At 47.1% G+C, this 15150-nt stretch overlaps 1 protein-coding gene across 1 annotated transcript in view; it reads right to left on the reverse strand.

Annotated features, from left to right (window-relative positions):
• ANO2 (anoctamin 2) overlaps positions 1-15150 on the reverse strand; it is a 328569-nt gene that overhangs the window by 259538 nt on the left and 53881 nt on the right. The window contains exon 3 of the mRNA XM_044941951.2: positions 2121-2219. Coding sequence (XP_044797886.2) covers positions 2121-2219 — 99 coding nt within the window. The remainder of the gene's footprint in view (positions 1-2120; positions 2220-15150) is intronic.

Here is a 15150-nt window from a genome sequence, read left to right on the forward strand (position 1 = left end):
TATATGTATTGAAGACAGAAGGAAGAGAAGCAGAAGGTGAGTTAAGTGAGGACACCTCCAGAGGGAAGCGGACACCTCCATCCGAGGCTGACTTGGGTCGTGTGGCCAGCAGACCAGGAAAGCATCAGAGGAGCCGAGGTCCAGATTCAAGACAGCGCCTGCACCTGAGGACAGTGGTTTGGGAGCGAGGGGTCAGGAGACAGAGGGCAGAGCAGTGCAAATGAAGAGGAGAAGGTCACAGCATGGGTCTTGTGAAACCAAGACTCTCAGGCACGCGACCCCTAAACATGTACCTCTTATTGGCAAGATGTCTGTAGCTGTATTCATGCCTGTATTTGTTCACTGTTCAGTAGTCATTTGTCCACCTGCCATGGATGTGCTGTCCATCTTAATAAGTCTATCAGAACAGAACCCACAGGCTTCATCCTTCTTGAGTCAGGGGTGCGTGATACGGCATCACACAGCATGGTATGTGATGGATGATTTCTGAAGGGGCCGCAGATCTCTTGGTAGTGAGGATGGTGTAAACACAGCCCACGATGCTAATCCAAATGTTTTGCTGACTCTAACTATGTCACTGATAGTGGAGAGGGTGACAAAAAGTCAGGTGATGACGATGGTTGTGCAGAACGCAGCCAATAGGAATTTCTGTTAATGACGGGGAGGGTGGACATGATGATGACGAAGTCGTGATCTCGGCAAAGCTAGGTCAACACTTGTGAGATAAGGGGTGTGTGTGTGTGTGTGTGTGTGTGTGTGTGTGTGTGGAAGAAAGGGAGAGGGACTGAGAGACAGAGATCGCCCACAGATTACTTCTGGTTAAACCATAGCGTCACCTGCCCTGGGGCCCTTCCTAGAAACACTTCAAAAGTTCAAAGTCAATAACCATCCTTTTTCCCTAAAATACCTAATAAAAAAAGAAGACCAAATCTGTGGAAATCTGTGGACACAACTTCCTTTCTCTTTGGAGATATTTGCTGGATTTTCTTACACAAGGAAGCTGTCACCCAGGAATTCTCCAGGAAATTTTTTTAATTATATATAGACTCTAATGGCTGAAAAGGACCTTGAAAATCATCTCAACTGTGGGGCTTTCCTGGGGATTTTTTTCCCATAATACTGCTGCCAGAGCCTTGCTCCACGCCAGCCAACAAGATCACAGTCCCAGCTGGGCTGGGGCATGAACACTGTGAGCACGTTTCCCAGATGACTGTGATCAACTCACATGAGAAGAACCTCCTATTTTACAAAAGCCATCATCACACCACACTTAGGGGCAGCGTCACAAGCAGAAAAGCTGTCTTCATGGCAAGTCTGGCGAACCCACGCCTCCATGCGTGCTGCCCACCCCATCGGCAAGGCTTGCCGTCCACCCTCATTGCCGTGTGTGTGCATGCTCGGTCGTGCCTGACTCTTTGCGACCCCATGGACTGCAGCCCTCCAGGCTCCTCTGCCCACGGGATTTTCCAGACAAGAATACTGGAGTGGGTTGCCATTTCCTACTCCAGGGATCTTCCAGACCCAGGGGTTGAAAGCACATCTTCTTCATCTCCTGCACTGGCAGGCAGATTCCTTACCACTGCACACTCTGAAGAAAAGCCTGGCACCTTTTCCAGTGGCCCAGTGGTTAGGGTTTCGCCTTCCAATGCAGGGGATGGAGTTCGATCACTGGTCCGAGAGCTAAGATCTCACATGCCTCATGGCCAAAAAGCCAAAACATAAAACAGAAGCAATATTGTAACAAATTCAATAAAGACTTTTAAAAAAAGATTATATATAGACCAGTGATCTGGCGGGGAGGTGGGGGGGCGAAGCGGGGGCGGGGTGGCAGTGAAAAAAAGAAAAGAAATGCCTGGCTGGGCTGGAAGGGAGGGAGAAGGGGGTTTAAGGAGAAGTTGAAAAGCTGGACCATGGTAATGACCAGCTTCTTGCAGAGCCCATGTCAGCGATGCTCTGAGGCGACAGTTTCCCAAGTCCCTTCTGCCCAACTTTGGCGTCCCCAGAGAAGCAAGCATGATTCAACTCCACAACACCCACGTCCCACCCAGCCTCTTCCCAACACTGTTCATATCCATCCAGCCCTTGAGAGACCCCAGAACCCAGGAGAAACATGCTCATACTTTCTTGGTGGGAACTTTGATCTTCAAGAATTCCGCCTCTCGGGCCAGCACCTGCCACGGGGCGTGGATCCGGACGAAGACGGAGCCCTGGCTTTTGCTCTGGAAGGGACAAAGAAGAAGAAACAGCAGCGCTTAGGAGGTCATAGCTTACATTCCAAGCTCCCCAATTCTTCCAAACAAGAAGCCCAGACGTGTTATTTCTTCCGTTTCTGGTTTTTGTTCTCTTTATACCTCACTGGGGGCCAGCCCCCTCCCACCCATATCCCATTCATTGCTTCTGGCTCAGAAATGCTCTCACCCAGAGTGGGGAAGCATTCCCAAAGAGCAGTCCCTGGAGGTCTGGGGACTTGAGAGAAAAAGAGGAATTAAAACAGTTGTGTTCACAGGTTTAAAATGTAAACAATTACAGTTTTCACAGAAATCCCATTAACTATTTTTGTTGAAGTACTGCTAATTTATAATATTGTATCAGTTTCAGGTGCTCAGCATTGTGATTCAGTCTTTTCGCAGATCATATTCCATTACCGGTTATTACAAGATAATGGGTATAATTCCCTGTGCTGTACAGTAAACGTTCATCATCTATTTTCTAACTGGGAGTTACCTCTGCTGGCTTCAGTGAACAGTCTGGAACCTGCCTCCATACTGATATTTTCAGTAAATATGAATATTTTATATTATAATTAATAATTTAATAAAATAATATTACATTTTTATTTTTATGCTACGATTTTGCTGTGTCACAGCCCAAATCACAAAGTGGTTCATTTAGCCTATAAAGGGCTCCCAGGTGGCTCAGTGGTAAAGAATCTGCCTGCCACGCAGGAGATTCGGGTTTGATCCCTGATCTAGGAAGATCCCCTGGAGAGAGAAATACCCACTCTGGTATTCTTGCCTAGAGAACTTCACGGACAAGAGGAGCCTGGCTGGCTATAGTCTGTGGAGTCGCAAAGAATCAGACATTACTTAGCAACTAAACAACAACAACAAAAGCTAATGATAAAAATAATAAATGTAAATGGTACAACTCAATATAATATCATAAAAAATAAATCATGGGCAGGATTTTGTGTGAATATGGCTGTGAATTTAGGTCCCAGGATATATCATCCTCTGAGTGCACAGATTTCACCCCAAAAATGTAAAATAAGGAAACGAAATGCAGTGATGAATATCTGAAAACTAGGTTTTATTGACTCAGCGCCTCATTTGGCCCCAGGCAGTGTCTGCTATAAAAATCGGTCCAGTTACAACATGAAGCTATTAGTTTCTTCTCATCTACAAAGAAAACCTCAAATTTTTTCAGAACAAGCACACAAAGGGGGAAAAATAAAACACTTTCTGACATTAATATAATTCGTTTCATCACTAAAGAATGAAAAAAGACCAAAACAAGTAGGAAACAAAGAGCAAAAGCCTCATCATTAGTATGAAGCTTCTAAAACTACCTACAAAATCAATTACGAACACTGTGTTCACAAAAAAAGCAGCACAAGTCAATAGGGCAAGTCCTCGTCCAGCGACTTCTGGGAATCCCAAAGCCCCGTGAGATGCTGGCCCATGTACCACTGACAGTTAGGATAAAGCAGCTGAGGGCAGAGCGAGGACCGGGGCCTGGCCACCGTGCTCTGCAGAGAGACGAGCTCGCAGCTTGTTGTCCCATTCTCACCCACCCCCACACACATGCTCCAGGGGAAAGCAGACTTTTGTTGGTTTCCTGACCATCTCATCAAACAGGACGCACAGAGTCCAGGGCCAAAAAGGCACCAACATTATAGGCAGCGAAAGGAATGCTCCTCACAGAAAAGCAGCAACAACCCTCTGCAAAGTCATCCTCAAAGACCAGTTTGTGTTCACCAATACAGGTCTCGGTTTAGCACTGAAGATGCCATTGGAGGCAGCCATGCACACCATCCCAAGGGCTGGGCAGAGAACCAGGTGGCTGGGAGAAGACTGCCTTTTGCACCCAACTGACAGTGAGTTCACGGGTTTCTGAGATGATGAAGAAGACAAAAAGATACTTCATGGCACTCATAATGCAAGTGAAGACTGTCTCTCTGATTCTTAACGGCACTTGATGATCCTTTCGATAATTAAGACATCCAGAAGCTACCCCCACCTTGGGGATGAAAGCTGCTGACTTCTAAGGAGGGAGACGGAAGAAGAAAGCAGGATTTCACAAGAAGACAGAACTGTGGTTTGAAAGCCTTGGACGGTCTAGAGTTGACAAGTGCCTGAAAACAACACCCATCACCAAGATGCATCTTTACTGAGTGAACTGTATGCCTGGATGGAGCACGGAGGTCATGTGCTTCAGCTTGCTTCAGAATGCGCACGGGGGACCATCAACCTCTCTACCCTACTGTTGGAGAGGAAAAGTTCAAACAATTTGCCCAAAGTTACAGATAGTAGGATTTTTAGAAAAAAGGATTCGAGGAACTTCACTGGCGGTTCACTGGTTGACTCTTCAAGCTTCTGTGCACGGGGCTTGGGTTTGAGCCCTGATCTGAGAACTAAGATCCTGTATGCTACACAGCATGGCCAAAAATAAAGTTATATTTTTTTCAAAAAAAGAACTCAAATTCAGGCAGGTTATGCTCTACCTGGTGGTTTTTAGAACATCTATTGCACATAGTTAAAAACCACATCCAAGGGCTGCAAGAGAACATAAAGACATGCCTTAGACTAATATTGAATCAAAGAATGAGAAGCATCAAAGAGGCAGTCCTATGAAGAGATACAGAGTCTTTGAGACCCTAAGTGGACACAGTTCAGACAAAACCCTGGAAGTGCCTTTCAGTGAGAAATCGCCCCAATTTCTCTGTCTGTCTATGACAACAATACCGGGACTGCTAGACGGAGTCATCAATTACTTACTGCTACTTCAAATGGTAATTTAAGCTTTTCTAATTTAGTGCAAAGCAAGAGGAAGACAGAAACCATCTGTGGAGCTGACCTGAAGCCCCAGAAATGACGTTCTCAGTGAAAGATGGCAGAGGGTGCCACCATCCTTCTCTCTAAGATGAAATCATGACTATTATTGATTTTAAATTATTTGGTTTCATCTTTGTTTTCCAATTGTGGCAAACCCCTTTTTCACCTTTATCTGGAAGTGGTGCCTCAAGTGTGCACCAAATGTTCATTAAGCAGCTGCAGATGTTTGAGCCGGGTCGGGAGGGCCAGTGTCCACCTGTGGTCTTGGTGGCAGACTGCTAGCTGTCCCCTGACAGCCATTCTTCGTTTCTCTAGTCTTCTCTGTTGATTTGGCTGCACTGGGTCTTCATTGCGTCATGCGGGATCTTTCCTGGCAGTGCACAGACTCTCTAGTTGTGTGTGGGGGCCTAGTTGCTCAGCAGAATGTGGGACCTTGTTCCTGAACTGGGGCTCAGACCCTCATCTCCTGCTGGATTCTTAACCACTGAACTGTCAGGAAAAGTCCTTCCTTTATTTTTTAACCAAGTACATGGCCTTCCAGAATGAAGGCAGCATCTCCTTTGAAGTTAAGTATAACCATAACACTAATTCCTAGCCAATGTGGTACAGGTCGGGGGTGGAGCAGCTCCTGGAAACTCCCTGCAAAGACACAAGTGGATGACTTCTGCCCCTTCATCCTCTTCCCTATCACTGGATCTACAGCCTGAAAGACAGATACAAGTGTCTTAGACCTCAAGGTCAAAGTCAAGGCCAGAAATAGCAAAGTATCAAGAGAGAAGTTGGGTCCTAACTCTGGATTGTCCCAGCCAACCTGGACTGCCTCTGGGATTTTGATGTGAAAGGTAAATCTCCACCTTGTTGAATCCCTGTGGTTTTAGAGACCCTATGAGCTGCAGCCCAGCCGTATATTAAATGATGAAAAGTGTCTCCCAACATGGATGCCTTCGGCCCCTCCAGCAAAGCAAGGCGCTTCTCCATTCTGCTCAAATGGAACCAGTTTCAAAGGAAAATAAAAGCTGGAATGCAGTTGCACTGGTGCTAACATCTAGTCATCACGTTTCTTTCCTGCATGCGACATTGTTACCTTCTCATAAAAAGAGCAACACCAAGCTGATGTGAAATATTAGCTGGTGTGACTGGCTATGTCTGCTGGAAAAAAAAAAATGAAAATCCCTTGGCAGAACCATCACCAAATGCAGAAGCTCTTTTTAACTAACCTAGGAATCGAAAGTTGAAGGTTAACATCAGATCAGATCAGATCAGTTGCTCAGTCGTGTCCGACTCTTTGCGACCCCATGAATCGCAGCACGCCAGGCCTCCCTGTCCATCACGAGCTCCCGGAGTTCACTGAGGCTCACATCCATCGAGTCAGTGATGCCACCCAGCCATCTCATCCTCTGTCATCCCCTTCTCCTCCTGCCTCCAATCCCTCCCAGCATCAGAGTCTTTTCCAATGAGTCAACTCTTCGCATGAGGTGGCCAAAGTACTGGAGTTTCAGCTTTAGCATCCTTCCTTCCAAAGAAATCCCAGGGCTGATCTCCTTCAGAATGGACTGGTTGGATCTCCTTGCAGTCCAAGGGACTCTCAAGAGTCTTCTCCAACACCACAGTTCAAATGCATCAATTCTTCGGCGCTCAGCCTTCTTCACAGTCCAACTCTCACATCCATACATGGCCACAGGAAAAACCATAGCCTTGACTAGACGAACCTTTGTTGGCAAAGTAATGTCTCTGCTTTTGAATATGCAATCTAGGTTGGTCATAACTTTCCTTCCAAGGAGTAAGCGTCTTTTAATTTCATGGCTGCAATCACCATCTGCAGTGATTTTGGAGCCCAGAAAAATAAAGTCTGACACTGTTTCCACTGTTTCCCCATCTATCTCCCATGAAGTGGTGGGACTGGATGCCATGATCTTCGTTTTCTGAATGTTGAGTTTTAAGCCAAGTTTTTCACTCTCCACTTTCACTTTCATCAAGAGGCTTTTGAGTTCCTCTTCACTTTCTGCCATAAGGGTGGTGTCATCTGCATATCTGAGGTTATTGATATTTCTCCCGGCAATCTTGATTCCAGCTTGTGTTTCTTCCAGTCCAGCGTTTCTCATGATGTACTCTGCATGTAAGTTAAATAAACAGGGTGACAATATACAGCCTTGACGAACTCCTTTTCCTATTTGGAACCAGTCTGTTGTTCCATGTCGTTCTAACTGTTGCTTCCTGACCTGCATACAAATTTCTCAAGAGGCAGATCAGGTGGTCTGGTATTCCCATCTCTTTCAGAATTTTCCACAGTTTATTGTGATCCACACAGTCAAAGGCTTTGGCATAGTCAATAAAGCAGAAATAGATGTTTTTCTGGAACTCTCTTGCTTTTTCTATGATCCAACGAATGTTGGCAATTTGATCTCTGGTTCCTCTGCCTTTTCTAAAACCAGCTTGAACAAGGTTAACATAGATTGAGCTAAAAAAAAAAAAGTTCCCTGTTCTCCAGGTCCAGCTGACTTCCATTCTGCCCTGGATTTGGATTCCTTTAGGGCAGGAATCCCCAACCTCCTTGGTACCAGGGACTGGTTTCATGGAATAAAAATTTTCCACAGACCAGGTTAGGGGAGCAGGGGTGGTTTCAGGATGATTCAAGTGGATCACATTTATTGTGTGCTTTATTTTTACTATTATTACATCAGCTCCACCTCAGATCATCGGGCTTTCAGCATAGGTGTGCATGCGTGCTAAGTCACTTTAGCCGTGTCTGACTCTGCAACCCCATGGACTACAGCCCACCAGGCTCCTCTGTCTATGGGATTCTCCATGCAAGAATACTGGAGAGGGTTGCCATGCCCTCCTCCAGGGCATCTTCCCAACCCAGGGGTCGAACCTGTGTCTCATAAGTCTCCTGCATTGGCAGGCAGGGTCTTAATCACTAGAGGCACCTGGGAAGCCCCCTTCAGCATAGGATGGGAATAGAAAGAGCTTGGGCTTTGGATTCAAGTAGATTAGGACCTGGATCCTGGATTTTACAGCTGTAGGGCACTGGGCAAGTCACTTAGGCAAGACAGCCACAGTTTCTTCACGTGAACAAGGAAGATGAGAAGCTGCAGAGCCACTAAGAGGAACTGAGGTACCGAATGTGGGATTCCTGCGGTGAGGTCCGAATGTGGACCATTCACGAGGTGTCAGCCATTGAGAAGACTGAGGGTTCACTCTTTCCAATCAAGATGACAGCTTTTTTACTGCAGGGACAGGGTCTGACACTTCATTTGTGCCCCCCAAGCACCTGGCACAGGCTGGACACAGAACAGGTCCTCCTAGAGTTCTTGCAAATGATAGACTAGACCCGTGGCTCAGACGGGAAAGAATCTGCCTGCAATGCAAGTTCAATCCCTGGGTCAGGAAGATCCCCTGGAGGAGGGCATGGCAATCCACTCCAGTGTTTTGCCTGAAGAATCCCATGGACAGAGGAGCCTGGCGGGCTACAGTCCACTGGGTCACAAAGAGTCAGACACGACTGAAGTGACTTATGCACTCCTACTGGATTAAAATCCTGGTTTGCTAACTGCCTTGAAGTTTTTGTGTGCTCAGTCACTCAGACATGTCTGACTCTTTGCGGTTCATGGGCTCTAACCCACCTGGCTCTTCTGTCCATGTAATTTTCCAGCAAAATACTGGAGTGGATTGCCATCTTCTACTCGGAGGAATCTTCCCAACCCAGGGATTGAACCCACATCTCTTGCATCTCCTGCACTGGCAGGTGGATTCTTTACCACTAGCGCCACGTGGGAAGCCTGCTCAAAGTTTCTTTTGTCTATAGGATTTTCAAAATGTCCCATGGACCTACAGGAATCCACTGGTTCAAAGTATTATTCATCTCCAGAATCTGAGGACATGATCAGAAAGCATTACTTTGTGAAGCCAACCTGAAATTTAACATTAAAGTGTAAGAAATTAGGCATCAGAGCATATAATCCATCCCTAGAAGAGATTTCATAAATAACTCATCACAGCAAATGGAGGGGCTCCCAAATGTCACCAGGCAACTAAAATTCAAGTTCATGTAAAATAAGCTGTAACATATACTTTGGTTCTGGTCATCAGAAAAAGGAGAACCAACTCACAAAAGTTTCTCTAGGAAAGACAAATGCATCCATCTTGGGGATGCACCTATCCCTGGGGTAACAAATGTGAAATACACAGCAGGGCATGAACCTCCCTCCAGCTCAGCTGAAAGGTCTCATAACACCATGCAGCTCCTTTCACTGCGACTCCATTCAAAAAAAAAAACAAAACACTAAAAATTCTGTCTCTCCAGTTCTTGTGTTTCAAAAGGAAGCACCCAAGAAAAGGCTGTCAGTGCTCTGGTCAGAGGAAATGGACAGTCCTCAGCCGTCGCCTGACTCTTAGCTCTTTCAGGCTCTCAGTGTGTATTGTCAGCTGGTTTTCTTCACCTCTAAGTAAACCAACAGAAGCCTGAGTACACAGGAGACAAAGTCAGGTCCCCATCTTGAACCTGTGCCCTCACTCATCTGCCAGTCCCTCCCTTCCTCCCTGTTCTTTAAAGAAGATGTGATACATATGTACCATGGAATACTACTCAGCCATCAAAAAGAATGAAAGCATGACATTTGCAGCAACATGGATGGACCTAGAGAGTGTCATACTGAGTAAAGTAAGTCAGACAGAGAAGGAGAAATATCACACGACATCCCTTATATGTGGAGTCTAAAAAGAAAAGATGCAAATGAACTTACAAAACACAAAGAGACTCACAGACTTAGAAAACAAACTTATGGGGAGGGGGAAGGGATAGTTAGAGACTTTAGGAAGGTCATGTCCACACTGCTACATTTAAAATGGATAACTAACAAAGACTGTGTGGATCACAATAAACTGTGGAAAATTCTGAAAGAGATGGGAATACCAGACCACCTGATCTGCCTCTTGAGAAATTTGTGTGCAGGTCAGGAAGCAACAGTTAGAACGACATGGAACAACAGACTGGTTCCAAATAGGAAAAGGAGTTCATCAAGGCTGTATACTGTCACCCTGTTTATTTAACTTACATGCAGAGTACATCATGAGAAACGCTGGACTGGAAGAAACACGAACTGGAATCAAGATTGCCGGGAGAAATATCAATAACCTCAGATATGCAGATGACACCACCCTTATGGCAGAAAGTGAAGAGGAACTCAAAAGCCTCTTGATGAAAGTGAAAGTGGAGAGTGAAAAACTTGGCTTAAAACTCAACATTCAGAAAACGAAGATCATGGCATCTGGTCCCACCACTTCATGGGAAATAGATGGGGAAACAGTGGAAACAGTGTCAGACTTTATTTTTCTGGGCTCCAAAATCACTGCAGATGGTGATTGCAGCCATGAAATTAAAAGACGCTTACTCCTTGGAAGGAAAGTTATGACCAACCTAGATTGCATATTCAAAAGCAGAGACATTACTTTGCCAACAAAGGTTCGTCTAGTCAAGGCTATGGTTTTTCCTGTGGTCATGTATGGATGTGAGAGTTGGACTGTGAAGAAGGCTGAGCGCCGAAGAATTGATGCTTTTGAACTGTGGTGTTGGAGAAGACTCTTGAGAGTCCCTTGGACTGCAAGGAGATCCAACCAGTCCATTCTGAAGGAGATCAGCCCTGGGATTTCTTTGGAAGGAAGGATGCTAAAGCTGAAACTCCAGTACTTTGGCCACCTCATGCGAAGAGTTGACTCAATGGAAAAGACTGATGCTGGGAGGGATTGAGGGCAAGACAAGAAGGGGATGACAGAGGATGAGATGGCTGGATGGCATCACTGACTCGATGGACGTGAGTCTGGGTGAACTCCGGGAGCTGGTGATGGACAGGGAGGCCTGGCGTGCTGCGATTCATGGGGTCGCAAAGAGTCGGACACGACTGAGCGACCGATCTGCTCTGATCTGATTGTATAGCACATAGAACTCTGCTCAGTGTTATCTGCCAGCCTGGATGGGAGATGGGTTTGGGGAGGAATGAATACATCTATGGACAGTGATTGCAGCTATGAAATTAAAAGACACTTGCTCCTTGGAATAAAAGCTATGACAAACCTAAATAGCATATTAAAAAGCAAAGACATCACTTTCCCGACAAAAGTTCGTATAATCAAAGCTGTGTTTTTTCCAGTAGTCATGTACAGATGTGACAGTTGGACCATAAAGAAGGGTAGGCACCAAAGATTTGATGCCTTCACATTGTGATGCTAAAGAAGACTCTTGAGAGTCCCTTGAACTGCAAGGAGATCAAACCAGTCAATCCTAAAGGAAATCAGTCCTGAATATTCATAGGAAGGACTGATACTGAAACTGAAGCTCCAATACTTTGGCCACCTGATGCGAAGAGCCAACTCATTGGAAAACACCCTGATGCTGGGAAAGACTGAGGGTAGGAGAAGGGGGTGACAGAGGATGAGGTGGTTGGATGGCATCACTGACTCAGTGGACATGAACTTGAGCAAACTCTGGGAGGCAGTGAAGGACAGGGAAGTCTGGCATGCTGCAGTCCATGGGGTTGCAAAGAGTCGGACATGACTGAGTGGCTGAACAACAACATATGTATGGCTGAGTCCCTTCACTGATCACCTGAAACTACCTCAACATTGTTAACTGGCTATACCCCAATACAAAATAAAAAGCTTAAAGTTAAAAAAAATTAGGTAGATCCAACAGCAAGCAGACCTGATCACACATGCTCTGTCTAGTAGTCCTGGTATCGCTCAAGTTTCCACCTTACCAGGAGCCCTTATACAGGCCTCTCAGGAGGGCATCTCTGTTCCTCTCAGTAGCCCCAGGTCCTCACTGCATCCACAGGTCACCACTCCCACCCCTAGAGGTCTACTGCATCGGCATGAGTGTATCCTGATGCCCACAAAACACAGTTGAACTTAACTGGGGCTGGACGTTCCTGGAACCTCTGTGCCTTATAGGATTTGTAAGGGTATTGCAACATTAAGGAAAAGAATAAGAGATGTTCTGATGAATAAAGGAAGTCTTGGGTCTCTCTACTTGCCAGCATCAGACACATGCTATTCAAACCCCTGTACGGACAGCTCAAAGCAGGGCCAACTGACGGCCATGGTGCATTTCAGAAGACAGAACTGACTTGGCCCAAGGACTCTGGAGTTTGGAGAGCCCTCCAGCAATGCTTTACATCTTTCTCAAGTGGTAAATGAAGACCCAGAGCCCAGGAGGCTGAGTTGCTGGGTTATGGACATACAGCTAGCTAGTAGCTGGGCCAGGAATGGAAACCAGGTCTCCCAGATCACGGTCCATCCCCTGGTGCTTGTGACAGAAGCACGTACCCGAGGGCTCTCAACCCATCCGGGGTAGTCCAGTGTCCCTCTCCCTTCATGAGAGATTAGGTAGATAGGGGACAGGGGACTGGGATGGGGGAAATCGCGCCCCAAGCCACCTCTCTCTGGAGCTCCAGCCACCACTCAAAACTCTCGTTAGGGACCGGAAGTCACGCACTCCTGGTGAGGTTATCCATATTGTTTATGTCTCGTTGTTGTTTTCCAAAGATTGCATGTGGCTGCACCGGACCATGTCTTCCCTCTGGAGAGACAAGAGTGAATGGGAGGCAGTCCCAGCCAAATGCTGGAAACCGATACTCCACAAGCCTCCTTCCCCTGCAGCCTGGCCAAGCCACCCCGACGCTAACCCCAGACGCCTGTGTGTGCTCTAGGCCCAGCCCTGCCGTAAGAACACCAGCTGCAGTGCATCGAGGCCCCAGATTGAGGCTGCCAGGGTGGGCGGTGGGGAGACGATAGAGAGGGACCAAGGGGGGCAGACACCTCCCAGATGTCCCCAGCCCAGGTCACCTCAGATCTATGAGCACTAAGGAGGGGTGAGACAACCGCCCTGCCAGGGGCTCCCATGTTCTCAGATCACCAAGGTTGATGTCCACGCAGCTGGAGAAGTGACACCAGGCGGCCTGAGACTGTGGCCAGTGCAGCCATCATTGCAGAATAAGGAGAAGGGTGGGGTGCATGTAGAGCTGAGAGCAGGGAATGCCTCATGCCCCCTGGAGGAACACCTGGTCTACCCATGTCATTATTAAGACCAAAGTCTTAACTCTCAACTTCCTGCAGGACCTTCCAACCCATGGTCTGGGGACAGGCTCCACCTGGGTCTCCCGAAGACACAATGGCTTGGAATTAAGCTCAGGGAAGAACTTCCTGACTGGCAGAGGAAAGGTGAAACCCTGTTTTCCTGGGAGGCCCGGGATGATTCTCCTCTCCAACCCTCTCCTCCCCGGGCTAAGGGGAGCATGCGTGCATGATAGGCAAAGATGGAGGGCAGGACCAATTGCCCACAAACACTGTCCCAGGGACCACCCCCCCAGAATAGCAGCAGATGACTGCTTTCATTGAAAGGCTGCCCCTAGTCCCCAAGCAAAGACTGGGAACAGTCCAGCCAGGGTCCTATGGAGATGGAAACCCAGCCACTCTTTTCATAATTTTGTCAAAACAAAGAGCCATCACCAAAAGTTCCCAGGAGTGGGAGGCGGCCTTCCGTGCTGGGTGGACCCCTTGCGTCAGCTACCAGAATGGACAGGCGCCCAGAAGAAATGATCTCTGGACCTGGCCACACAGGATTTAACCTGTGCACTGGGACCACTGTGCTCCAGAGAGAAGCCACCTAGGAAACCTCTGTTCAAGCCCAGGTGAAGAGGAACTGGGGAGGGGAGAACCCAGCAAAAATTAAGGAGTCAGATCCTCTTTTATACCAAGGGCCAAGAAAGTCAGTTCCCCATCTAATCCTTTAGCTGCAGGGCCCCCCAGGGCAACCCAGCACCCTGGAAGGACTGGGACCACATGAGGTGTCAGCAACAGAGTGGGATTAAGTGTTCCCTGGACTTCTGTCCATCTCAAAAACCCACAGAAGCAGTGGGGGGAATCGTCACCACTGTCATGGTCATGGAAAGGTCATGGGTACTAGGGTCTGAAGACTTACTGGGTCTTGGGCCCTGTTGGGGGCCGGCGTGAGGCACTCCGCCCATGGCAAAGGTCATGAGGAAGGAGGCTCGACATACGCAAAGGCGGGATTGAGCCTCAGGAGTCCCCCTGGAAATCCTCGAGCATCTACCCCCATAACCAGAGCCTGCCTACTTTACTACTTTGTGCTCTCCCCTACACCTCTGACTTTACGGGGGGCTGTCCCCCACCACCTCTTTCAGAGAAGGCGTTAACCTAGAGCTCCAGTTAATAAAAACTCCTGGGCGTGACAAGAGTGTTTTAACCTACAAACTCCTCTGAAGGTTCTCTAGCCTGCCTGACAGGCTTGTCCGGCCACATGTGATTGCTCACAGCCTCCCAACTGTGAGAGGCACGAGATGCTTTAAACCTTCTAAAAACAGGTTCTTTAGAAAAGTTAGAAAATTATTAGTATAAGTATAATGGGCTGATTAGAAATTGTATTGGTGAAGGGTTTTTTTCATTTGTTGAGCCAATGTTTGTTGCTAAGTCTCCATATCCCCTGCCCTTAACACACATTAATGAATATATAGAAGAAATAAGTATTAACCTTTGATATAAATCACGTTAGACCTTAGGCTAAGTAAATTCTTTCCTTAACTAAAACCCACTACACCCTCACCCTATAGGAATGTAACTTTATTTGGGTGGCGTCTGTTTTAAGAATAATCACCCCTGGAGAAATAAGTGTCCTGGTTGGCTGACCGCTGTCACAAGGAGAGGGTCATAAATTGTCAGCAGGCCCCCTGGCCAGAAGATGATGTAACACCCCTAAGACCTCTGTATACATTTGTATGAAGCACCTGACTTTGATAAAAGTCAGGACTGCTGACCCCGTGTGACTTTTGCATAACATCTCAGTGTATAAAAGTAGACCATGGAAAATAAAGAATTGGGATCAGTTTCTCGAAATACTGGTCTCCCCATGTCTCTCTCTCTCTCACTCTGGTTGAGTCTCCATCTGGAGCGCGGAACCCACCATGCTTACTAATTATGCTTGGGCTTCTAAGATCCGACCGGGGAGGCCTCAGTGTCTCCTCTCCTTCGGGAGAACGGAAGGACGCCTGTGGCCTACGTAAGTGGTGCAAACTTCTTGTCTTGA

The sequence above is a fragment of the Bubalus bubalis genome, chromosome 4, assembly GCF_019923935.1.
Source record: "Bubalus bubalis isolate 160015118507 breed Murrah chromosome 4, NDDB_SH_1, whole genome shotgun sequence".
NCBI classification, from domain to species: domain Eukaryota; kingdom Metazoa; phylum Chordata; class Mammalia; order Artiodactyla; family Bovidae; genus Bubalus; species Bubalus bubalis.